This window comes from Mya arenaria, chromosome 11, assembly GCF_026914265.1.
Source record: "Mya arenaria isolate MELC-2E11 chromosome 11, ASM2691426v1".
In the NCBI taxonomy this organism is placed as follows: Eukaryota; Metazoa; Mollusca; class Bivalvia; order Myida; family Myidae; genus Mya; species Mya arenaria.
In genome coordinates, this window is record NC_069132.1 from 43,806,849 (window position 1) to 43,833,944 (window position 27,096).

The 27,096-nt window shown below is 34.9% G+C and overlaps 1 protein-coding gene across 2 annotated transcripts in view; it reads right to left on the reverse strand.

The window, feature by feature from the left end:
- Nucleotides 1–517: 517 nt before the first annotated feature.
- LOC128208982 (N-acetylated-alpha-linked acidic dipeptidase 2-like) overlaps nucleotides 518–27,096 on the reverse strand; it is a 35,572-nt gene continuing 8,993 nt past the window's right edge. For both annotated transcript variants that reach the window (XM_052912761.1, XM_052912762.1), the window contains exons 2-18: nucleotides 26,580–26,866; nucleotides 25,512–25,800; nucleotides 23,113–23,238; nucleotides 21,531–21,714; nucleotides 17,369–17,462; nucleotides 16,441–16,530; nucleotides 15,533–15,618; nucleotides 14,753–14,872; nucleotides 13,695–13,780; nucleotides 11,869–11,932; nucleotides 11,106–11,271; nucleotides 10,666–10,747; nucleotides 10,188–10,274; nucleotides 7,308–7,473; nucleotides 6,782–6,863; nucleotides 5,580–5,672; nucleotides 518–4,553 (exon numbers count right to left, since the gene is read on the reverse strand). In XM_052912761.1, the coding sequence (XP_052768721.1) occupies nucleotides 4,343–4,553; nucleotides 5,580–5,672; nucleotides 6,782–6,863; nucleotides 7,308–7,473; nucleotides 10,188–10,274; nucleotides 10,666–10,747; nucleotides 11,106–11,271; nucleotides 11,869–11,932; nucleotides 13,695–13,780; nucleotides 14,753–14,872; nucleotides 15,533–15,618; nucleotides 16,441–16,530; nucleotides 17,369–17,462; nucleotides 21,531–21,714; nucleotides 23,113–23,238; nucleotides 25,512–25,800; nucleotides 26,580–26,866 (2,313 nt within the window). In that variant the 3' untranslated portion in view covers nucleotides 518–4,342. The remainder of the gene's footprint in view (nucleotides 4,554–5,579; nucleotides 5,673–6,781; nucleotides 6,864–7,307; nucleotides 7,474–10,187; nucleotides 10,275–10,665; nucleotides 10,748–11,105; nucleotides 11,272–11,868; nucleotides 11,933–13,694; nucleotides 13,781–14,752; nucleotides 14,873–15,532; nucleotides 15,619–16,440; nucleotides 16,531–17,368; nucleotides 17,463–21,530; nucleotides 21,715–23,112; nucleotides 23,239–25,511; nucleotides 25,801–26,579; nucleotides 26,867–27,096) is intronic.

Here is a 27,096-nt window from a genome sequence, read left to right on the forward strand (position 1 = left end):
AACATTTATAAAAATGTCAAAACTGTCAATCGGTGATAGTGCAGCTTTATCATACTATATTTTTTATATTTACGAAAAAAAGGAAAAGAAATCCATTACCGGTTGCATTGAGCCCCTTATAAACTTTTTTTATAAACATTTTGACAAAATAGAGAACTTGTATGAGAATGTTCAGAAATATATTTCCAATATATATTTTCAAAGAACATACATATGCAAAAGTATATAAAATAATCACTATATAATATATTCAGAAATATGTTTAAGTGACCAACAGAACATAATAAATGTTAGAACAACTTTTGCTTCCAAAAATACAACAGGGTTTAAAAGCTGCACTCTCACAGATATACCATTTTTACAACTTAAGTATTTTTTTGTCTTGGAAAGAGAAAATGTTTGCGTATATATCTGCAATCAAATGATAAAAGATTGATGACAAAAGATAAGATCGCAGATTTGCATATTTCCGTTCGAAAATCAATGGTTTATGACTTAAACCGTTACTAACGGTTTAAGAAAAATGCATAGAACTTTATTGTTTGGACTTAAACATAAAAATCTGCGATCTTATTTTTGTCAGCAGTCTTATATAACTGGTTTCCATGGATTTTTGCAAAAATTGGCTCGTTCCAAGACAAAAAAATGTCAAAATGTTCAATCTGTGAGAATGCAGCTTTAAATGGTTCATAAAACCTTACACAGACTCTGTTCTCATGCTCTAGTGGCAAGGATCCCGCCTGCAAACCGAATGGACCCCGGCTCGATCCCTATTGCCGGCACAACATAATAAAAGAATAACATAAAAAAAACTGTTAATGTTCTATTGCCTGAGTACAAACTTATCTGTCATTTAAAATGCTCGTCATAACCTGCCAGTGCCATAATAATGCCCGTCGAATTGAGTTCACGGATTTCTTTCTTAATAACATAACTTTTTTACCTTGACCTTTGAAATTAGCAACCCCATGGTATGCCGAATAACTACTAGTTCTACAAGCAACTGTGTGAGGTAATCCATCAATCATTAATACAAAAATGCTACTGGTTAAGTTCCGCTGTATAGTAACACAATGTTAGGTTTTAATATTCTTAAAGCTTTTAGCGAGCGCTTTTATTATAAAGACAGTATATGTTATTTAAGAAACAAATAAATAAATTAGCTGAATAATCATAGTGAATTTTTATTACCTCCCTTTCATATATCATATCATATCATATCATATCATATCATAATAGTAGCGTCATTATGGTGTAATTCAAAAATGTAAACCATGAACAAATAATATAATACCTTATCAATATAAATCAAACATAGAATTATTACGATGTTAATTTATAAAATACACTAACACATCTTTGCATTCCTAATGATGGATGGCTTACCTTATAAATTCATCTTAGAAAATTTAAATAAATGCAACCATGTACCAGGAACCAGATAATAGTGCTGTAGCATACAGTTCAAACCTTACTTGTACAGAAATATCATCTTATTTATTACTATTACAGTGACACTCTTATTCAATATCAATACATACACATGTATAACAAACCTAAATTTTGACTGATAAACCTTTAAATACTTACTAAATAATGGATATGCTGAAAATGCAAAAATATTAAATGATTGGTGAATGCTAAAAGATTTACAGTGATTTACTATCGTCGCCTAGGGTAAAAATATCGTGTTTTCTGCACCTTTCTTTCAAATTAAACTCAGTATCCTTCATAAGAACCATAGTTATTGACATTTAATTATTCTTTTTGGTATATTTAAACAATTGTATTAATTATGTGGTAAATTTTATTTGGGAGTAAGAGTGCATCTTTAAGCTAATTCTTTGACAGCACCATTAACCATTATGCTAAACTTTGTCCCCTGATAACCCCCATGTTGTTTTTATCATTTGAAAAGGAATTAGTTTGTTGATATCTATTATAGTATGTAAAGTAAACTCTTTATTTCAACAGAACTCGGAGTTTTATTTATGTATTTATGAAAAAGGCAACAGAACTCGGACATAAATTCACCTCTTTTGCAATCTTTTGATGACAAAAGTGCGTTTTAGATATAACATTTTCGTTAATGTTTTAAGGTTGTTGTTTTTTTAAACAAATCCGTTTCAAATGAATAAAATCAATATAATATGGGATCACAAATTCACATATATGTGGATAGGATACCTTAAATTGAGAATATGTTTATCGTGGATTCATGAAGTGATTACGTTGAAATTACGCTATTCGTATGCATTACTGATGGAACATATTTAGTAACCCTATTAAATATATAAAAGAGAACAAAGAGAAACAACGAGTCTACTGAGGGCTTCAAATAGTTTGCATGGCCATAACCGTGTATTTAACGTGGCTGAAAACCGTAACGGACAAATATTTAATGACTGGTTAGTCCTAAAAGATTTACACTGATCAACTATCGCCTCATTAGGTAGAGATACCGTGTTTTCTGCACCTTTGTTTCAAAGTTCAAATTAAACACGGTATCCTTCATAAGAACCATTGTTTTCGATATTTATTCATCTTTTTCGGTAAATTAAAACAATTCAATTAATTGTGATACTGCTTATTTGGGCATAAGAGTGCATCTTAAATAAAATTTATGAATACGCAGCCAGAGATGGTCATTTTCTATACAATTATATACACATTTTTTAATTTATCATTGATAGCCACCTATGAAAACAACCGGAGGTTTATCAATACTTTAATTATACAAGAAAAATACTCTATGATACATACATGTTAATAATTATTAATGTTACAGCCAACATGGTTATATAAATTGCTGTATAAGTCAATTCTGAATACACACAATATTACTACAACAAAATATTGGATATAACATTATTTAACATTTATAAAAAACACACACATGAATAATAGAATAATATCACACAATAATATCAACATATAACACAATACACACATACATAGGCACCCTGCACACATGAACAATAGTATATAAACCTTGAACAATACACAATTCACACAAACAAAGGCACCCTACACACTTGAAAAATAATATATAAATCTTATTTCACATATTTGAACAATTCTTGTACTATCAAAATCATAGACAAAACAAACATGTACAGAGGCACTGTTGGAAAAAAAATCATTTACAGAGTGTTCCAAACACTTACAATACTACCTCTTTTCAATAGTGTAATAGCGTTGAGCGCAATGAAACGTTGATTGGTCAATAATGATCAATTATTATTGTCGACCAATCAAATTGCTTTTATGAGCAAACTAGGTGAAAAAAACTGTGTATATCTTATCAAGTTTTTTCCAATTGGCTGCGGGTCACTTTTCAGTGACTTCAACTTTATAATGCAGTCACAATTTAATTATGCATGTGTCCGTTCGTATTTTGTGTAATGTGACAATGAGCTATTTCTGCTTAAAGATACAGTTTAAGGAATGTTTGGCTTGTTAATCCCCAGCAGACCAGCCCCACCCCCTCCCGATTTATGCCCCGGGCGTGGTGTTCAATATGCAACTTCAGTCAATCTTATGGTCATACATCATTGACTACATCCACTGTATAGCTCCGTTATTCATATCGAGCAATCCGATTAGCTACATCGTTCTTCGATCCAATTAAGATCGGTGTTGAATACACTAGCTCTCGTTTTAATATACACCAAACAAGAAGGTTCCGCCTGGAATATTTCGATCTTAAAATCGTTATTGAATCGGAGATGCAACGGCGATGTGCGGTATTTGCTGTGTTTTGTTTATTAGCTTAATGCCATTATGGGGTACATGTATATTAAAAGGAGGCTGCATCAGTAATGCATTAACTGATCAATATTAATTGATCTGAGATCTAGTCAATAATAACAAACACCAGAGGGCAATAACGATTACGAACAATTATCAACCCTGTATTATTCACCAGCTTTGGTGGAGGAGGGGTTGTACTTTGTACTTTAAGAAGGGTTAAACTAGGTCTAAAGGCCAAAACTTTCTTTGTTTCCATTAACATCTCCAAAAGAAATTGGGCGGATAGGTGTAAAACTTAACTTTTTTCTTCCTTCTATTTTTTTCGTTTCTTTGAGAACAGGAATTCGGTACCAAACAGACCTATATCAAGGTATATCCCTATTGTAGAAATTGTTTAAACATACAATGTCTAAATTTTACATGTTTGTTAATAAAAGTGCACATTTTTTTAAAATTTAAGAAAGAAAATCCACACAACGGCAAAAAAAGTGTCGGGAGGAAAAAATAGTGCAAGTCGGGTTAGTGAAAAGATTTTTTATGCCTTCTGTGAAATGAATGTCTCCTCTACTGTAGCAAATACACTTTTTACTCAATAGTATTCGACCATGAAATCAGTGACGTCACGAAGCGTTGACGTAGCAGACTGGATGGTAAACAGAATAACGGAGTAATGTTGACTAACGATGTCCCACTGCTCCGTGACGTTCACGCCCTGGGAGATCTGCGTGAGCGCGTCCGACAGGCCGGGGAAACTACTTCCGGAATAGTTATCTATAATACTCTCGGCAAATAAGATGTGTCTGAAGAAGAAAGAGTTGGATTAAAGTCAGAACGCTCCCTGAGGCCCATTTCATTGAAGGCTTTTAGTCGTAATTTTAATTATCTTAAAACTATATGTAACAAATGACAAAAAGTTTATTTTTTACTTTGTTTTCTCTTTAAATAAAAGCTAAAGTAAAATGTACTCAAAAATGTAGCAATATCAAATTTCCTGGACTTGTTATTCAAGGGTGATGAATCACGTGACTGCGATGGGGTTCTCACATGGGTCACCACGGGCCACTACCGATTAAGTGACGTTAATTTCTAAAAAACTTTTTTGACTTTTGACGGAAAGTGAATGAAAATATTTCTTAGCCTATAAAAGTCTATGCTATTTTCTGCTACTACATGTGTGAAATTTCTTATATATGCTTGCATTTAATGATGCAAAACTTGGCCAACTTTCAGCGTTGCATCATTTAACAAAATTCCGTCAATTTGAAATTTTGACCAAGGATTACATCATTAAAATAGAAGAAAATCTGAAATATTATAGTCTTAAAATAGTTTTATATATTTTATGTCAAAAAAGTGAGTTAGAAATTAACGTCATTTATTTGTTTGTTAACATTGGTTATGGCCCGTGGTGACCCATGTGAGAACCCCTTTGAAGTAGCGTGATTCCTCACCCTGTAATTCTAAATGAAAAATATCAAGGGAAAAATGGAGCTATTATACGCGTGCATGTATAGATGGTCATTTTTTAACGTACTAACACTTGTGTTATCTCCATACTGTACAAGATTACTGTACCCGATAACAAATCATTAGCATGCGTTTTATATATGTTCTATTCATGTTATTGCATATCATGTAAACTGAATTAGTAATAAAACGAGTTTTGAGTTGAGTTGAGTTGAGTTGAGTTGGACAAAAAACAACAACAAAAAACGTTAAGATATTAAAATACCCCCATTGAAGGTATTTCGATCATAGCTTATAGCATGTACATATTTTATTTATTTTTTTCGTTTACACCATTTTTATATCTAAAAATGTCTCACCTTTTTAAGTGCCTACCAGGCAACCCAGCTGGGTCTAAGAATGCTCTATCCAGCTGCATTAGTTGGTCGTTAATTTGCCGTACAACAAATGGGCTGCAAAATTAGAAAATAAAACAAACATTGGACCAATTGATCAGAACCTCGTTAAAGTTAACAACGCTGTTAATGTCACTGTTGTTAACTTTCAAATCACGCTGTTAATGTCACTGTTGTTAACTTTCAAATCACGCTGTTAATGTCACTGTTGTTAACTTTCAAATCACGCTGTTAATGTCACTGTTGTTAACTTTCAAATCACGCTGTTAATGTCACTGTTGTTAACTTTCAAATGTTTATTTTTTGGGTATAAAATGGATACATTTGTGATCTGCAGTATTTCTGACAAGATTCAAGCCACCTTTTTCAGCTGTATGTGTTAATTTCAGTATATGAGCATGCGTACAACCCTTTAAAAGTTAACAACGATGTCTTTAATCACGCTGTTAACTTTAGCAAAATTCTAAACAATCGGGCCATGATTTCTTTTAGTTGAAACTATATTTATTTTACAACGAATTGGAAGAAAGTAATATTAACTTATAATAAGTCACTCTCATTGGCACGATGTTACGCGAAAGTGTGGACTTGTTTTTTTAGTGGGAAAAACCGGAGTACCCGGAGAAAAATGACAAGTGCGATTTGGTGATATCTTTTTATCATGTGACATAATCAATGATTTGTTGTTCAGTAAAAGACGGTATTTATACATTTCACTGGCTAATTAAGGCGTAAAAATATGTTTGTTTCCGGTTTCAGGAGCTACCGGCAGGGTTCTCAAAATGAGCCGGCCGCTGGCCTATTTGACCGGTTAAAACCCTATTTTTGCCTACACCGTAGACGTTTTTATTGCATTGAAAAATATATTTTATTCATTTGTTTGATTTCTATCTATTAAAAATTAAAAATGACTTTTTTTATTTTAAATAATACCAGCGATGTTAATAATATGTGTATCGAAATTCTAAAGCATTAAACCTATAAGTTTTGGCAACAGAAAAATATCCAAAAATATAGTGGCTGATAAAAAGTATAGTGGCTGATAAAAAAAATATTCCCCCAATAAAGATTTTTCGACCTACCTACCCTTTTGGAAGTGGGAGGGTGCATGATACCGGAAACAAATATTTATTTCTAAGGCCTAAAGCGAAATGATATGTACATACTTTTCAAGGTTTGCATTTGGCAGTTTGGACTGGAATTCATTTGTCGCCGCCGTAAAGTTGCTGACTGCGGTCTCCAGTAGGCCTTTAAAACACCACAGTTCAAAAATATAGAGCAGAACATAACATATATTAAGTGATGTATGTAGGCTTTACATTACAAAAGATATCACTGGATTTTATCAATACCCCCACCACAGCACCTTCTTGTAATAAGAAGTATCACTGGGAGTGATGTGTGCTCCTTGAAGGCCCTATGTCAGTGAGAAGGCATCAATTAAGTTAATCGTCCAAAGCTCTAACATCTGTGAAATAAGGCATGCAATATATGTAATGTTTCTTTTGCACAGTACTTCTCCTCAACACAGTTTATATGTGTGAGAAATTTCGACGGATGTGCACATTTCTAGTTATACTTTTGTTTTACTTCTCTCCATTTCTCCTTATGTTTTGTTGTTGTTGTTGTTGTTGTTTTGTTTTCCGGGGGGGGGGGGGAATTAACAATCATAGCATACGCAGAGCTACTTACTTGTTTGAATATCCTTTTCCTCTAGTTGTGTTTTATATGTATCCACAAAGGTTTTAGTAAGTTCCTCGAGTTTGTCGGAGTACCGGGTCACATTGAAGGGTATGACAAGGGTATCCGCTAGGTGGCGCGCCATTTCCAGCCACACCCGTCCACATGCAAGATGGTACTGGAAGTAAAGGGACGTTTTATTTCCTTATAAGAAACTCAACCATTACTACAAACAATACAGTCAATATACTAGTATGTATGTATTAAATAGTTATAAAACATACAGTAAGACTAGTCATGTACTCAGAAAATGGCAGCCATCTTGGCTGTTGACCTGGTTACCATGGTAAACTGCATGATGCTAGCTGTCCACCCTCGCTCAAAAGAAACCACTGAAATCCCCAAAGATAAAAAACAACAAGAAACGCTATGGAAGGTATCTAATAAGCAACTTAAGGCAATCATATTGTCATACATCATTGACTCAATTCACTGTATTGGTCCGTTATTTATATCGAGCAATCCGATTAGCTACATCGTTTTTAGATCCAATTAAGACCAATATTGAATACCACCCGTGGACAATAAAATGCACACAAATACCTCCAGGGACTAGACTTCATTTCAAATCATTTGAATCAGAATTTTGTTTTGTCTTAGTAGACGTTAAGATGTTAACGTGAAGATGTTAGTGATTATGGGATTCTCAGGGCCGTGATTACGAACAGCCTCAAGTCTGAGTTCAGACTCAGACAAAGAAAAGCTATTTATTAAATAACGAAGAATCGTCTTTATTTCATATAATATACAAAAATAAATGTCAGCTTCAATTTGTAATTACATTCAACAAATACTATCAGGACTACTCAACTAGAAAGAATGTTACAATGAAATGATTTACAGTTTTGCCACTGGAGTTCAAAGCTGCACTCTCACAGATTTGACAACTTTTTTCATTTTTTTTGTCTCATAATCTGCTTATTTTAGTGTTTTCAAGTCAGTCATATAGGATTACATAAAATATAATGTACGTGAAGTTAGGGGCCTAGCGGCATGAAGTTAGCTGCCTAGCGACCATATATTGTATCTTATTTCAAAGCATGAATACATGCCTTTTCTTCTTAAACAAAAAAGTTACTTCACACCGCTAAGCCGCTGAATCGCTTGATCGACTTTTTTGAAAAAATGTTGAAAATGTTGAAAAATCGCTTCAAATTGATAATTTTAAACCAGAATTTCTAAGTCGCATAATAAAGGGGCAAAAATTATATACCATGAAAGATAGAGTTATCTTACTTGATTAAAGAAGAAGGTTAAATAGTTGGGAGCATGTGTGTAAAGTTTCAATGCAATACATGATGTATTCGCTGAGGTATTGATTTAAAAGTGGTAACAAGCAGAACCTTAACCAGAATTTCTATGTCTAAAAAAGGGGCCATTATTTGAATATAATGCAAACTAGAGTTATCTTACTTGATTAAAGAAGAAGGTTAAATAGTTGGGAGCATGTGTGTAAAGTTTCAATGCAATACATGATGTATTCGCTGAGGGATTGACTTAAAAGTGGTAACAAGCAGAACCTTAACCAAAATTTCTATGTCTAAAAAAGGGGCCATTATTTGAATATAATGCAAACTAGAGTTATCTTACTTGGTTAATTAAGTAGGTTGGATGGTTGAGTACCACTGTATAAAGTCTTAATGCAATACCTCAAGTAGTTGTTGAGATATTAACCTATGTGTGCTTACACGCAAAACCTTAACCAGAATATCTTAAATGAATATTTAAGGGCAATTATTTACATTAAATGCAAACTAGAGTTATCTTACTTGGTTAATTAAGTAGGTTGGATTGTTGAGTACCATTGTATCAAGTCTCAATGCAATACCTTAAGTAGTTGCTGAGATATTAACCTATGTGTGCTTGCACGCAAAACCTTAACCAGATTTTTTAAGTCGAATAATAAAGAACAGTTATTTGCATTAAATGCAAACAAGAGTTATCTAACTTTGTTAATTAAGTAGGTTGGATGGTTGAGTACCATTGTATCAATGATTAATGCAATACCTCAAGTAGTTGCTGAGATATCAACGTATGTGTTCTTGCACACACAACCTTAAACAGAATTTCTAAGTCGAATAATAAAGGCCTATTATTTGCATTAAATGCAAACTAGAGTTATTTAACTTGTTTAATTAAGTAGGTTGGATGGTTGAGTACCACTGTATAAAGTCTCAATGCAATACCTCAAGTAGTTGCTGAGATATAAACCTATGTGTGCTTGCATGCAAAACCTTAACCAAGGTGTGACGCCGACGCTTGTGTGAGTAGTATAGCTCTCCATATTCTTCGAATATTCGAGCTAAAAATTAAAAAAAGTTGTCAAAACGGTCAAACTGTGAGACTGCAGCTTTAAATAAAGAATAAAGGGCCGAAATGACGAAAGCGATTTCCATGGCTATCGAACTTGATCAAGATATTATGGTCACAATCATGTATGTAAAGTTTGGTGATGATTGGACACATACTTTTCAAGAATTATATTGGAAACATGAAGTATTTTTGGCAAAAAAGGGCCGTAACTCCTAAATGACTAAAGCGATTTCCATGACTATCGAACTTGATCAAGATATTATGGTCACAAACATGTGTTTAAAGTTTGGTGAGGATTGGACAAACGGTTTTCAAGAATTAGATCGGAAACAATCTTCGGGACGTACGTACGTACAGACAGAAAGACAGACAGACAGACAGACGTACGTACGGACAAGGGCAACCCTATATGCCGCCACTTTGTGGGGGCATAAAAATGATCTTCTTTGGGAACCAGAGAAATGACTGGTGTATATTCTGGTTTCCTATTTATCACACTAAAGAATAAGAACAACTTACCTGGAATCCCCTGTCCATGATCTTGTCAACTAGATAGAAGGTCTCATACATGGAGTGGTACATAGGATAGGTGGAAAACCCGAGTCTCTAAAATAATAGCACTCGTAAAATTGGCAAATCACTTCTGTCGAAGGCCTGTATTCAATGTGAATTTTGTTACATACAGTCGAACCTCGTTGGCTCGAACTCCAAGGGACCGGCAAAAATACCTCGAGCCTCTGAAAGTTCGAGCCAAGCGGGAATGCTTAGCTTCTGTATAAAGAAATCGGCCCTTAACATCAAGGTCGAGCTAGCGAGGAATTCGAGCCAACGGGGTTCGACTGTATATGTTACCGTGGTAATATGCTCGACGAAATGCTTGTGATTCGAAATTTCAAAATAAAACCAAAAATAAATCAATCGATCACTTAAAAAAGTTGCTATTAAAACGCTACAAAAAATACTTTCCCTGTATTTGCACAACTTTGTTTGGACTTACCTTAAACCCGAAGTCAATGATCGGCACTCCAAGACGGTCCCGGAAAGGAGAATGATCACTTCCGGAACCCGGCAACTCAATTCTGAAACGTGAGGTTAAAATGTTAACCTTGTTATATCCGAACCTACGAGCTGGCCTCATAATATGCAGAAAAGTGTCACTGTTATGCCGTAAAGGTATGTAAAACGTGCATTTCAAATCAACCTCGATTCAGCTGTCACAGTAACTTTGTGGGTTAATTCAAAATTAAATATGTTTCAAGTTTACGACGTTCCAAATGTTTAAACATATTTTCTCCATACCCAGATAAGTAGATCCAAATATCTGGCAATGCTGGAAATCCTTTTAAGCCGTGCTGGTACACCTCTTTTTTGCAAAACACCCTACGCTCGGGTTGGGATGATGCCATGAAAGATACTTTTAACCAAATATAGTCTTACTCTGGAATGTTTGTGCCGTTAGCGGGTGTTGCGTGGAACCATGTGTCATAGACGGTCTTCCGTCCAGCCGCTATCTCTGTACTGTTAGGGTTAGGTACTTTCTTTGTCGCCCGTAGCACCGCCTCGGTGAGCATGGGCGTACCGTGCGCCCAGAAGGTGGAGTTTCCTGTAGGGACGGAACGGATACAAAATAAACTATATGCTTAATTTAGATAGTCGATATTCTATTGCACGAGTTTCCTTAACAGGTGCGTCGGAGCCAGTGCAGCATGAGCTGCGGTCGCGGCTATAACATTACGAAACTGAACAAGAAGAAAGAAATGTATTTTTGAAATTATTTCATACGCGTCATCTTCGGCAACCCTCAAATTCTGCTTCTGCAATTTCTGCTTTTATATCGCATGTGTTAGTGATAACAAGCTACTAGCAGAGCGAACTCTGGTTTGTTTTTGGTGCACAACGGGACATGGGCATAACTCGACAAGTATTAAAACCAGAGTTATGGGCTTTGCTTTTTATGCACTGGCAATATGCGCAACAGATTCATTTGGATATTTTAACTGGGTTTTTTAATCCTGTCAATAGTTCAAGATTTTTGATAATTGACGCCGACGCCGACGGCAATGAGGCTTTGAAAATATCTCTACTATTTTCGAAAGACAGACAAATTAACAAAGTGTTAGACCAGCAGAATGTAGTCATAGGCATTGGGCTGTATTTGTTTTCAATTGAATTTTAAAGCTACAAAACTTGGAAGTATTACCTTCTACTGCAATATCAACATTCAGGTACGCCACGGCGCGAGCTCCAAGCGTCTTGGTGTAATGCTGTAAGGAGAAATACATTGAAGAGCTGAGTGCCATTTGTATTTAACTTTTACATGTTCATAAAATGATCAGAAATCGTATAGACGTAAGCTTGTGTTCTAACAGCTGAGCATTCTCAATCATGTAAAAAAGCAGGAGTCTGTTTCTGAGTATGAGGGATTCATGCCATTAGCTGGGTGAAGGGACTAATTAGACCCCTTTGAAATTGTTTCCAAAGTCATGTATTTTTTATTTCAAGGTACGTCCTACTGTTTTTTATGCAAATCTTCAAGCAAAAGACAATCTTTACATCAGTACAAACGTATGAAAATAAAACCTCTCAATCCTGATTTCAGTAATAATTCTGGATCAAATATCGCAAAAATACTTTAAGTCAAATCTCAATCTCAGACTCAACTCTTTTTACCACATAAAAGCAGTTTTATTCAGTTTTTTGCATGTTTTATTCTTTTTGAAGTCATACTTTTTTTAATTAAATGTGTTGATTAAAATATTGTCAATATTTCAAAAATAAAATAATTCTAAAGCAAAATATATACTTGAGTTAATGCTAAAAAATAATGAATTATACTCAAACACTATTTTGTCTGTAAAATATTATTCCATTGGAATCTTGACCAAAGTTTTTAATCAATATATTCTTTGATAGAATGCGCTCTTAAAAGGTGTTAAAGCATATACGATTTTAAAAAACCTTTTGATATTATATGGTAAAATGCGTTGAGATTAATATTGAGATTTGACTAAAGTATTTTTTTGATATAGGGGCCTGCTGTCGTATTTATACGTGCATTCGGAGCATAAAGTTTAAACGCATATAACATGTCACACTGATTAGTTTCAAGTCAATATATTGCACGTTATTTTTAGAATTGGCCGAAGAACGAAGACTACAGCGCCAAAGCAATGAAAATACCGCGACCTATTCTTTGAAAAACATATCATCGCATAATTAATATCTACGGACGCAAGGGCCCGTATTTACTAGCGTTTTCAGTCTGAATTCAAGAATCAGGATCAGAAAAGCAATATCTTCCGTTAGCTGTAAAAATGCTATTACAGGACCAAATATGCTAAAATTGGTTGTACGAATTACAAATACTCAGTTCTACAATCAAGCAGACACCTTTTGTAAAAAATGTTATATTACAGATAATTTGAAACAATTTAGTTTTCAATTTTCTTAGCCTGAGTCTCAAACTCAGACTTTAAAGTGGCACTCTTATTCAAAATCAATACATACACATGTTTTAAGAACATAGTTTTTGAGAGATAAACCTTAAACTACTTACTAAAAAATGCATTTATGGAAAATATTAATTACTGATAATAAGATCGTAACCGTGTATTTAAAAGCAGAAAGCGCAAAATTATTAAATGATTGGTGAATGCTAAAATATTTACTGTACTCTTCTATAGTCTCATAAGGCAGAAATACCGTGTTTTATACACATTTCTTTCAAATTAAACTCAGTATCCTTCATAAGAACCATTGTTTAAGACATTTATTAATCCTTTTTGGAATATTAATACAATATTATTAATTGTGGTAAATCTGGAAGTAAGAGTGCATCTTTAAACATTAGTGAATATAGTGAATATTTTAGTGAACTAAAATCATTTTTACAAATATGTTTGAAATTATGCAACATCTCTCTATTGCCCATGTATTTTCTGTTTACGACAATGTGATACGTTTAATGCTGTATAAACATTATAAGTATGTAATGTTATGAATATGGAGCCAGTATAAGGATCATACCTCTACCCACTCTGTAGAACCTATTAGACCATACTCCTCCGCTCCCCAGCTACAAAACATAATGGAGCGACGGGGCCGCCACCGACCTACAAGCAACAAGGTAAAGGGGTTATTTGGTACATGTATGCTAGTAGATGTAGAAAATGACCTTACTGGGATAAGATTACTTAACGGTGGTTGTTTTAAAAACTAAAAAATTATAAGCTTCATTTATTGTGTGAATGATAAGTTATTTTACATGGTCTTTAACATATGCATATGTTTTATTTATAGTCATGTCCTTTGAGTGTCTGTCAGTGAATGTTTAAGTTTGAATGCATTTATTAACAGAATGTTTAATAGTTTTATATGTAAATGAATCTTTCTAGTTTTAACATTGACAGGTGACCTAAGTTCAAGAATAATGCTTTTTCTTTTGTTTCTTTACTTTGAAGGCCATATTGAAAATTAGAATATATGTTCTCATATGTCTAAATATGTTATCTTCGGTAAATAATGTTTTTATTATCATTATTATTATTATTATTATTATTATTAATATTATTATGTTTTGATTCATTTGGTAAAAAGCATGAATTTTAACTCCAGCACACGTGCAAATAAAAGAGAACGCATTTTACGCTTTGTAATCGGAAACTCTAATCAGCAAATTATCTATTTACTTGTTTGCACGATATAGGTTGAGGTAAAGACTTTTTTTTTTTACTTAAATGATAAAAAAACATATAATTTAGGTACAGATAAAAAAAGCCTTTATAAATAGGTTTTCAGAATTTATAGCTACGTGGCCACGAACTCCCCCGTCGAGTAAACGCCAAAATTTCACAAATATATTTTATCTGTACCTCAATCATAGGCATTTTTGTTTTTATCATTTGAGTCAAGTGAGTTAGACATGATAATGCATTGATTAAACAATGCATCCATATTGTGCGCCTTTAAGGGAATAATTTTAGTAAGTAAATCGTTTAAATCACGAAGTTCTTATTTTCAATGCCGGAGACAACTTGTAACCTTCTTCTAAGTGTAAATAAATGGCATATTGGCATTTAACTGACCCGATTTGACAAGCGCTCCAAGTACCCGGACGATCTCCATCATAATGGCTGTCCCGCTGGAGGGATCAAGCGCCCCGAACACCCAGGCATCTCTATGGTTACCCAGAATCACGTAACGATCTGAAAATGTTATAAATTATTATAAATTATACAAAGGCCTGACGTCGACCATTCTGATTTATCAATGGGGTTTGATAAAGATAAATATGACTAGCATCATCGCTCTGGTGTACGAGCATGTACGTCGACACAATGACTGATGAAGTATTCTAGGTTTTAAACCACTATACATTATTTTATAATCTTTATTGTATTTACCTTATTTTTATTTTTACACAGTAAAATCATAGGTTACAATGTGTGTCAAAATGGTGATGTTGGATGTCTGTATATATTATATAACAAGGTTTCCAAGACGGTTTTCATCCTTGGCTGATACTGCCTCTTGTGGGTAAATGTGTTATTCGAAATAATATTAAAAACAACAAGTATATACAGTCGAATCCCGTGGGGTCGAACTCGCTTGGCTCGATTTCCTCGTTGACTAGAACTTGATGTAAAGCACTATTTTTATATTGTATAGCAAATGTGTTACTCATATTTAAAAAAATACCAAATTTCCACCTACGAAATCACTGTTACAATTTAAGTCCAATTATGGATAATTAAATGTTACGATTTTGGTTTACTATCAGTATCAATCGTTACAACTCGGTCATCACCGGCAAGCTTTGGGATATCTGTTGGATAATGGCCGAGGTGTTCCGATTGCACATGTACCTGGCTCAAATTCTCCGCGGATGATGCCGACGGTGTTGTAGGTCGTCGCGTTCTTGTTTTTCGTGGTCACGTGAATGTGGGCGCTCCTGCATTGAATGAATTTTTTTTTATACATTTTATTAATTATTATTATTTTATAATAAAAATACGAGTATATGGTTATTAATAGGAATAAGTAAACTTCGCCTTCAAAACTATGTCAGAAAAGTTTGAGAAAGAATAAAAACCAATGCCGAAGTACGTTGCCTTATTATACAGGGTGATGAATCACGTGACTTCAAAGGGGTTCTCACATGGGTCACCACGGGTCACTACCGAAGCAAACAAACAAGTAAGTGGCGTTAATTTCTAAATAACTATTTTTGACAAAAGATATGAAAATATTTCTTAGCCTATAAAATACTTTGCCTTTTTCTGCTTCTACACGTGTGAAACATTTTAGATTTCATTGTATCGTAATGATGCAATCCTTGGCCAAAATCGGAGCGTTGCATCGTTCTACAAAATTCCGTCATGTTGAAATTTAGGCCAAGGATTGCATCATTAAAATATAAGCAAATCTAAATTTCTTCACACCAGTAGAAGCAGAAAATAGCATAGTCCTTAAAAGGTATCAAATAAATATAAATATTTCCATATCTTTTCTGTCAAAAAAGTTACTTAGTATTTAGAAATTAAGGTCACTTACTCGTTTGTTTACATCGGCTGTGACACGTGGTGATCAATGAGATAACTCGTTTGAAGTCACGTGATTCCTAACACTATTCAAAGTACATGTAAATTGGCATAGAACAACAAGTTCATTACACGTGCTTTACCATTTTCCTGGCCAACCAAAACAATGAAATGCAAAAATCTATTCAGACCACATTTTTTCTATACAAAAAACTGCCAACATTTGACCTCACCAATTTTCCTTTTTGTAGCCATCGCCGAAACTGTAACTGACGTTCATCCCGCCCTTCCAGTCCGGTGGTACCTCATCCCCGCCCATCTCACTGTAATAACAACATACAACTGGCCTTAATGTAAATATTTATATCGCAATTCATAGATGTTATTATTTGCAGTTCAGATATTTTATTATATGTTATTCATAGGTTTAATAATAAGCTCATGTAAATATTCATATCGTTCAGTTTGATTTTTAAAGTGACACTCCTATTCGAAATCAATACAAACACATGTATAACAAACATAAATTTTGAGTGATAAATCTTTAACTACTTACTAAATAATTGGATTTATGGAAAATATTTATTACTGATAACAAGATTCTAACTGTGTAATTTTTAGCTGAAAACCCCAAAATATTAAATGATTGGTGAATGCTATAAGATATACAGTGATCTACTATAGTCTCATAAGGTAGAAGTACCGTGTTTTATGCTCATTTCTTTCATATTAAACTCGGTATTATTCATAAGAACTATTGTTTTCAACATTTATTCATTGTTTTTGGAATATTAAAACAATATTATTAATTATGGTAAATCTTATCTGGGAGCAAGAGTGTATCTTTAAAAATTATAATTATATTATTATTAATTAAATATTATTTTAAATTATTTGAATACCAAATATTGCGAAATAAATCCAGTGATTTCTGACTTGACCTGGTCTGGTATTCTATATTAGTCTTAATTGGATCTAAGAACGATGTAGCTAATCGGATTTCTCGATATAAATAACGAACCTAAACAGTGAATAAAGTCAATGATGTATGAACATAAGATTGGCTGATGTTGTATATTGAACACCTCCCCTGGCGTTACGAAACCATATAAGTAGCGTTACTGTCCGAAACTTTATTTTAGCTAACATCCATGTTCTCACCTCATGAGTTCCTTTGCGATGGAATAGCTAATCGGATGACATGGAATGGCCGGGATGTAGGACCCGGGATCCATCTTCTTCCTGTACGCCGTGCCTTAAACACGAAGAAATAAATTTCGTTCATACATGACCATTTTAAGGTATCCGACACATTGAAGGGTAAACATTCAAGTCTGGTGACCTTATGTTTGGTATCATTTAAGAGTGTTTTCTGGTCAGAAAAACACATTCTTACAATGATATAACAAACCAGCTTTTTAACTTTGAAACATTGCGAAAAAAGCGAGGAAGCCCATGTCATGTAGCGTTTTACAAATATAAATTCATAACTCAATAGACAAAATCGGTATACAGACAATTAAGATACGACTTTCTGCCATCCCATGCAGATACGTAGATCCAAATATATATGGTCATGCTGGAAATCCTTTTCTCCCACCTCAGATAAGTAGATCCAAAAATTTGACCATGCTAGAAATTCTTATCTTGCCCACGGGCAAAGATAAAACAAGTACCCGTATGGAACTCCTTCTTTATTGTCATCCCACAATTACCTCCCTTGTTGAAGACCGTCGTCTGTAGCATCACGTCTTGTGACAATATTTAAAATCCTTATAAATTATTTTTCGCTTCAAATGACACCATATTTTTTTCACGTCCAATAAAAATGCTGCACTCTCCTCAGAAATATTTACAGACCGATTTGACTATTAACATAATCTGAATCACTGCGCACATATCCATGACTACCACGAGTTATTGCATATCCATACGCAATTATTTTCACTACGCACAAAATAGTTCCAGCAAAAAATACATTTTTACTTAATTTTGTTTAACTGAGGTGGGAGAAAAAGCATCTAAAAGCGGACTTTTAGTCTATATACAAGAACATATAAAATATAAAAGACGACATGATATAGAGTCTGCTGATATTGAATCGATTTGGTTAGAAATAATTGGAAAACAATGTAAATCGTTTTTAGTAAATTTTGTTTATCGTCCCCCAAACTCAAGTCAAATGACATGTATGACTCACAAGTGGACATTGCCGATACTAGTAATGTAGAGTATTATATTCTTGGTGGTTTTAACATTAATCACTTTAGTGATCAAAAATACGACAATACTAAATGGTCTGACTTTACAGTGAAATACGGGTTGAAAAATATCGTTACAACACCGACTAGGGTAACGAAAATATCATCAACGATAATTGACCATATTTATACAAATTGTATTAAAAGGTGCTTAACGTTCATGTAACACCATTGTCATTAAGTGATCACTTTCCAATATGTTTCAAAATACATAAGATAAATAATTTAAAATGTTTTGAACGAATTGATCACAAATCGATATCTTACCGTTGTTTTAAGAATTTCAATGAACAATCATTTCAAAATGATCTTATCTCATCAGGAGTTGATACGATTGAAACAATAGTCAATCCGAACGATGCTTTAAATGTATTTTATTCTATTGTAAATCAAGTATTATCTAAACATGCTCCTATTAAGCTAAAAAGAGTAAAACATGATTTTCAACCTAACTGGTTTACTGATGAAATAAAAACAATGATATTTGAAAGAGACGAGTACCATAGAAATGGTGAACACGACAAATATAAGATATTAAGAAATAAAATTACAGCCTTAATTAAAAAAAGTAAGAAGGCATTTTTTAATCAAGCGGTGAAGGATAAAACGGATCCAAGCTTTATCTGGAAGAATTTAAAGGATATTTCTCATTTGAAAAAAATAGCAAGATAATTTTACCGGAGCAACTACAAGTTGGTGATAGAGAAGTTTCTGGAGGACTCAATATTGTTAATGAACTTAATATTCACTTTACCAATATATCTAATATAATAGAAAAAACGCCCTTTTAGCCCGAACGTTATAGTAAACTGAAATATGACCTAAACGTTAAATTAGGGCACATAACGTTCGAATTGAATTATATATCACCACTTGAGGTAAAACAGATCATTGATAAACTTAATATAAGTAAATCAACTGGGATATATGAGATTGGCCCAAGAGTAATTAAACATTGCGGTGACTTCATCACACCATGCATTGCGTCTATTATAAATAACAGTATCATGAACGGAATATTTCCAGACTCCTTGAAAACTGCACGTGTATTACCATTGTTTAAATTAGGATGTAAAGATGATGAAGTTTAATAGATGCATGGGTAAAAGATATTGACAGTGGCAAAATTGTTGGTGCTGTCTTTCTAGACCTACGAAAGGCATTTGATTTAGTGGATCATGAAATTCTACTACATAAATTAAACTTGTCTCATTTTTCTGAAAATTCGATCAAGTTTTTTAAATCCTACTTATCTAATAGAAAACAATTAGTAAAGTCGGAAACATACAGTCTGACTTGCTTCCAATATCATCAGGAGTACCTCAGGGATCCATTCTTGGTCCACTGCTGTTTCTTATATATATTAATGACATTGCGCTTTGTCAAACGAATATGAACATCGATTTATTTGCAGATGACTCAACATTGCATGAAACCAGTAGTAATGTTAACATCATTGAAAGTAAACTACAACGACATCTTAATCTCGTTGTCGATTGGTGCCAAATAAATAACATGTCATTGCATCCAACTAAATCCAAGTGTATGGTTACCGGAACTTTATATAAAACAAAACAAGTTAGTAAATTGAATCTTACAATCGATGGAACAGCATTCGAAAATGTGACTGTGCAAAAACTACTTTAAATCTATATAGATAATAACCTAAAATGGCGACCGCAAATAGAAATTGTTTGCAAAAAAATCAACTGTAAAATCTCACTTTTGAAACGTCTATTGTTCTACCTCAATGATGAGATGAAACGTTTGTTTTACAATGCATATATCCTTCCAATTTTAGATTATTGTTGTCATATTTGGGGCAAATGAAACTCCAGCTACTTACATAAAGTTAAATCCTTGCAAAATAGGGGTGCAAAAATCATTCTTAAAATTCCTAAACGATCATCTTCAAACGGATTGTTACAAGAATTTCAGTGGCTAACGTTTACAGACAGGTGTAAATACCACTGTGCAGCCCCTGTCTATAATACCCTTAATGGAAAGGCTCCGAGGTATATGTCTGAATTGCTAATATTTGCAAATAATGAACACTATTCTCTAAGATCAACTTCAAAACAAGATTTAGTTCTGATACAAACACCGCGAACTAACTATTTCATGGTTTCCTTTTCGTACTACAGTATGAAGGTTTGGAATACTATTCCGGATGACATACGAAATGCAAAAAAGTTAAACACATTTAAGCATAATTACAAAGTACACTTCTTGAAATGTGCATATCATTAGTTTCAAAAAGGTATGTCATCTTTTCATTATCTTAAAGATTGAAATAACTGTTGTTTTATAAATTGTTGTGTTTTATTGAGTGTCTGTCGGCGTGTACATGATGTTTATTGAAATAATTGTTATGTTAATTAAACATGATTTGTATAGAATAATTATATTCAAAACATCAAAAGTACTTGTATAGGAATGTGTAAGTGCGATGCAGATGTTTTATGATTTACCAAATGCATTTTGTTTTTGTTTGTTTGTTTTTCTTCATAGAAGGCCATATTGTAAATATGATGTTGTTATGGTTGAACCTGTAATTATGTCATAATGTGTGTATACCTTCTCTAAATAAAGATATTATTATTATTATTATTATTATTATTATTATTATTATTATTATTATTATTATTATTATTATTATTACCATAGCCGCTCGTATAAGATAGGCTCATTCCGGTAAACCTGGTTTCCGCAAAACACCCTACGCTCGGGTCGGAATGAACTTATCTTACACTCTCGGCCATGGAAGATACTTATAATCTTGCCCATGGGCAAAACCCCCTACGCTCGGATGAACCTACCTTTCACACTCAGCCATGGAATATACTTATAGTCATTGGAACGCAAAATCAGTGAGCGAGCAATCACTAGAGACATTTTTTAAATACCAAGTTAAATGTTTTATGAACCCTCTAGAAACACACATTATATAATGTAACATAGTAATAATTTAAGTTAATAAATTTTCAAAAAAAAACTACACAACGATCCATGTGCTTTTATTCAATACTTAATCAATACTTGACTTTAAAACTTAATCTCACTGAGTGCGGGGTAGTCGGGCGAGAGCGGGTCTCCGTCCCCTATGTAGAGGGTACCCCGCTGTGTGCCCGATGGTGGCATCCACCAGTCGTCGGGGTACACGTCCGTTATGTCCCCATTAGTTACGTCGGCGGGGTCCGAAAAAAGGATAACCCCCGCGGCCTTCCGTTGTTCCGCCATATGTACCTGGAGGAGAGAATGTGCGTTTATTACATTAAATAGACAACAAATGACGCTCGCCATCAAAGTATTGGTAACAGTATAAGGCGCACCAATACTAACTCATACCACTATGAAGTCGTAAAAGATATGGAGAAGTCGCCCCATAATATATATATATATATATATATATATATATATATATATATATATATATATATATATATATATATATATATATATATATATATATACATGTCAGTGATTTCTTTTGGTGCAATTTACTGCCTTCTAAAGGCTGTTTCCTCTTGCGAAAAACTGTCCATTACTGTGCAGATTACGTTATTGAATAAAAAAGCAATGTATTTCAATCTTTAAATATAAACAAAATCTTAACAAGACTTTCTCTTTCACAGCATAATGTATGCATAAAAAGTTAAAACATGTTTATTTGCCATGATATTAGCTGTTTTGGCCTGATTATATATTTTTCCTAAAGTCGACCTTTTTCCCAATTTGCAAGGTATAGGCGGTAAAAAGAATTCCAAACAAATCACAGCATATATAGCAGAAGTATCCCGTAATCAGATTAAGTGTGCACAACAACTTAAACTAGGATGGTTGTCGAAGAGTGAACAATTTAGGGGATGACTGTTTGTTTCAGTGTGAGATCGCAATATATTTCACCGAATAAGCACCCAACTCTATATTTCACAAGCAGCATAGAGTTCACGAGGTGAAAAATATTGCGACCTTATACTGACCAAACACTGTGCGCGCTGATGTTTAATTTGGAAGTGAAAACGGGCTAGATTTATAAATATCCTTTTTTTATTTCACTGTTTGAAACACAATCCGACCAAGATAAATATAGAGAAAATTATATTTTTAATAATACGTGTTGTTGTTGTTGTTGTTGTTGTTGTTTGTTTCAATGGCTGCTGATCCTCATCATCCTACTAATATCACCACTTATTATTATCATTGTTGTTGTTTAATTATTATCATTAGTAGTAGAGTAGTAGTAGCAGTAGCAGTAGCAGTAGCAGCAGCAGCAGCAGCAGCAGTAGCAGTAGCAGTAGCAGTAGCAGTAGTAACCACGCCCCCCCCCCCCTCAGGTCCGGAGGTATACCGGTAATAGCAGTAGAAATAGGCCGTGTTTTACCTTTCAGGTGGCCCGGCAGTCCCGAGTGAATGCGATGGTTTTGCTTTTCCTTCCGAAAAGACCGGGGAATGGGCCTTACCTAGGTATCCGGTGATGCCTGGGCATTTGGCGGGGATATTACCAGCAGTTTGTCCCAGCAGAGCGGGGATTTTACCAGGGATTGGCTGGACCGAAAGTCAAAGTCCCCGTTATTCCCAGGACCTGGGGGCCGTGGTTACAATTGACTGGTGCATAATAATAATAAGCTCATACAGACGTACCTTATCCCCGCGGTAGATCTTGCCGTATCTTGCAAAAACAATCTTCCCCTCCACACTGATGTTCGTGTTCTTCTCCAGGTACTCAAAGTCCTCCAGACGCGCATAATTCACGTACACCATCTTGCCCTGCAATAATTTAAGTTTTATATAATTTAAGATTTATAGGTTTAAAGCTGCACTCTCACAGATTGAACGTTTTGACAACTTTTTTTTTGTCTTGGAACGAGCCAATTTTTGCGAAAATCCATGGAAACCTGTTATATAAGACTGCTGACAAAAACAAAATAGATCGCAGATTTTTATATTTAAGCTCTAAAATTGATGTTTTATGCATTTTTTCTTAAACCGTTAGTAACAGTTTAAGCAATAAAACATTAATTTTCGAACGGAAATATGAACATCTGTGATCTGATCTTTTGTCAGCAATCTTATATCATTGGTTTGCAGATATTTACGCAAATATTTGCGCTTTCCAAGACAAAAAATAAAAAAAAGTTATAAAAATGGTATATCTGTGAGAGTGCAGCATTAAATTTGATAAAGTGGCCAATAAGCTTTAAGGTATACAGTTGAACCGGCAAAAATACCTCGAGCCACGGAAAATTCGAGCCAAGCGGGAATGCTTACCTTCAGTATAAAGAAATCGGTCCTTTACATTCAGTTCGAGCTGAGGTGGAATTCGAGCCAAGCGAGTTCGAGCCAACGGGGTAAGACTGTACAATTAGACGTCAGTATAAGCTAGATGTTTATTTGATGTGATTAATCCAAAAATAAAATCCTCAAATACATTTTAATCCATCTATCATGATGAAAAAGGGGTATTAAGTTCTAATTTGTATTTATTAAATTACTATACTTATATTTGTAGTTGCGGCTAAGTTATTCTATAAAAAAATACCGATATTCAAAATGTTTCATGTCTGTTAACGAAGTAAGCGTACGTGTACATCGGCTCTACGTTCAGTTGAAGCTAACGGGCCTTATGTCAGCTGTAAACTGTTTTTGTTTTGGATCCCTGTTACAAGGCAGCGCATACACATCAAGCGGGTAACCAAATCGCAAACCTTACCCGCATATAACTTTTCCATGTAATGAGCTTTAACCGAATTCATGGCACGTTGCGGATCCGTGGTCTAGTGGTAACACACTTGACTGTCATTCCAGGGGTCGCAGGTTCGATTCCCCACCGCACCACTAAACAAATACTAGCCGTCTTCCGGGAGTGACGTAAAATGGGGGTCCCGTGTGACAGTGCTATACACCGGTGCACGTTAAAGAACAAGGGTGGCTCTAACCAGGGTTATACGACTTTACCCCAGGAGAGCAATTTTGCAAAGGTGTCTTCTTACGGTTGTAAGCGGACTGTGCACTAGAATTTCGAGTAATTCCACTAGCCGAAACATTGTATTTAGAAAGACCATGCTAATAACCTAATGTTTATCTTTCGGAAAAATATTTTTATTTATAAATCTGTATTTATTAATGCATTTATTTGCTCACTAATATATGTTATACACTCGTCGTGTATAAGTCAGATACAGATACTCGTTTGTTCATCAAAAGTGTCCTCTTACAGAGATAAGAAACCGTTTCGCTAAGACGAACACCAATTTTGTCCGAGGCGAAGCAGTTTCGCAAGGACCTACCTTCTTATGTCTGTAATGTAAGAGGACACTTTTGAAGAAAACCTCGTACTGTATCTGTTACTTACATTCTGTTAGTGCACTGTGCTCCAAAACATAAATGACTAACACTCTTATCGGAGCACTCGCCGAATGGGCAAGGCCCGAGTGCGAGTATAAATAAGCCAACCGCCAACTTACGGCACATGACTGTACGCCCGGTTAGTTCAATCGTTAGAGCGTTGGACTGTGAATCGGACAACCCGGGTTCGATTCCCGGGCGGACCAGGTCACTTCTGTTGTGATTGGTTATGAAATCCTTTCTACGACCATTCGCACTGTGCCACTGCCATGCATGGGGCATGCACAGATGTTGTCAGTTCCTTGCAGAGGTGAAGGCACCTAGAACTACTTAACCGCCTGATAGTCTTCCCATGATAGGTGTGCGGTGGTTGAACTGACACTCTGGAACCCTTCAATGTGCTCACGCCGGGACCCGGAGTATAAACTAATTACACCACCACCAACTTACGGCACATATTTTTCTTCAACGAGATAAACACACGTGCAAACAGTACGGCCATTTTCCAAGTAAATAAACTATTTTAGAAAGTATTTTAAGATATTATGTCATATATGACAACTTTGAGTGAGATAATTGACTTAGAAAAATGACTTAAGTTAAGAAATGACATAAGATTTTTTATATTTACAGGCAAGAGATTTGTTTTTTGATTGGAAAATGGCAGAATAGTTTCAATAGCTGTTAACTCCTACCCATATATCCCCGGGAGCGGAGTAAGCGTTGAATGGCGGCACGACGCCAGTTTTGTTCTCTTCCGGTGTCAGTACTGGTTCTCTCAGGGGGGATTTATACACAGTGCTGTTTGTTGCGTTCCGTAGCTCCACATAGTTCAGGTCGTTCATATCCGGGTAAGAGAGAAGCACGTGGTACGGGGTCAGGGTCACGTGGTCTAGCCCCGCCTCTTCCCACATGGTCTTCAACTTCCGGCCCAAATCTTCGTTTTCTTTCTGCCCCGCAAGATGTGGAAGGTTTGCTAACATTCTAAAATAGAGAAAAACTTGTTTATACCTGTATATAGCAATGCATTTTCGAATTATAGCGTTGTGCTTACGTCAAGTATACTTCATATTAATATCTCCCGAAAGTGGCAAATGAGGATATACATGCTACGTCGGAAGGCAACATGTTGCTTAAAATAACGACTTCAATCAAAGTTAACTTTTCTTTTACTACACCATTTGAAATGAAACAAAGGGCAGTCTACGCCGCTTAATAAGTGATAAGGTGATAAGTTTCATCAAACACTTCGACAAATCTGTTTCCAAAATAATGTTTTGACAGTGCTCCGTCAGACGGACGTTTGGTGAAAACGTTTTGTCGAAGTGTTTTAACTTAAGAAACTACACTCTTACACTCTGGTAAAAGACCAAATGCTGGGCTCCGTAAGCGGTGTAGACTGCGCTATGTTTCATTTAAAACGGTGTAGAAATAGGAAAGTTATTTGTTTAAAGACTTCATTCGAAGCAAACTATTGGCTTCAGGCGTAGCATTTATGACGCAATTTATCACATGGTATACACATACTGAATAACGTTGATTCATTAAACGGGGAGACGTTTCCGTCCGAATTTAAATGCGTTATTTACTTCCTGTTCATAATCGGCGCACATTGTAGTAATTATTAGACCTCATATTGCATATATAATGGCTATAACTTATGCACTGCTTTTTAAGTGTTTTTTTCTTCTTCTTTTATTTCAGTTGAAGAAGAAACTGAGGGGGTTGGGGGAATAAAAATCTAGAAACAAACTCGACAATACCTGAGATTTTCCTTGATGTTGTCCACCTTGAGTGCATCCATAAGCTCCTTAATGACCGAGACGTCTTCATCCCTCATCAGAGTCGCAGGGACGTTTGGCAGGTACGGCCCAGCACGCTCTTCCGGTAGCGGAGGGTCCGGGCACGCGGCGTAGCGACCAATCAAAATGCCGATGATGAAGGTTGCTACGCTGCACGCGAGGAGTATGATGATTCGACGTCTGGCGTTGGTCTTCCGGTTGAAGAAGACTTTATCCGACCTATTCAGGCTGTCTTCCATGGTTTCGTACTAATGAGAAAAAAAACACACAATTAAGGCCAATGCAAATTAATTGCTAAAATTTTCATCCATTTCTTTTAAATGGGGGCGGGGTTAACATTGTTTTAGATGACTGTTTCGCTATTGAATGTGCGTTCATGCGCTGTCGTTTGCATAAAAGACTTTAAACGTGTTTTAAACGCATCGTAGAACATCGACACCGTAGGTATGAATAACGCCGTTCCCGGACAGTCACGGAC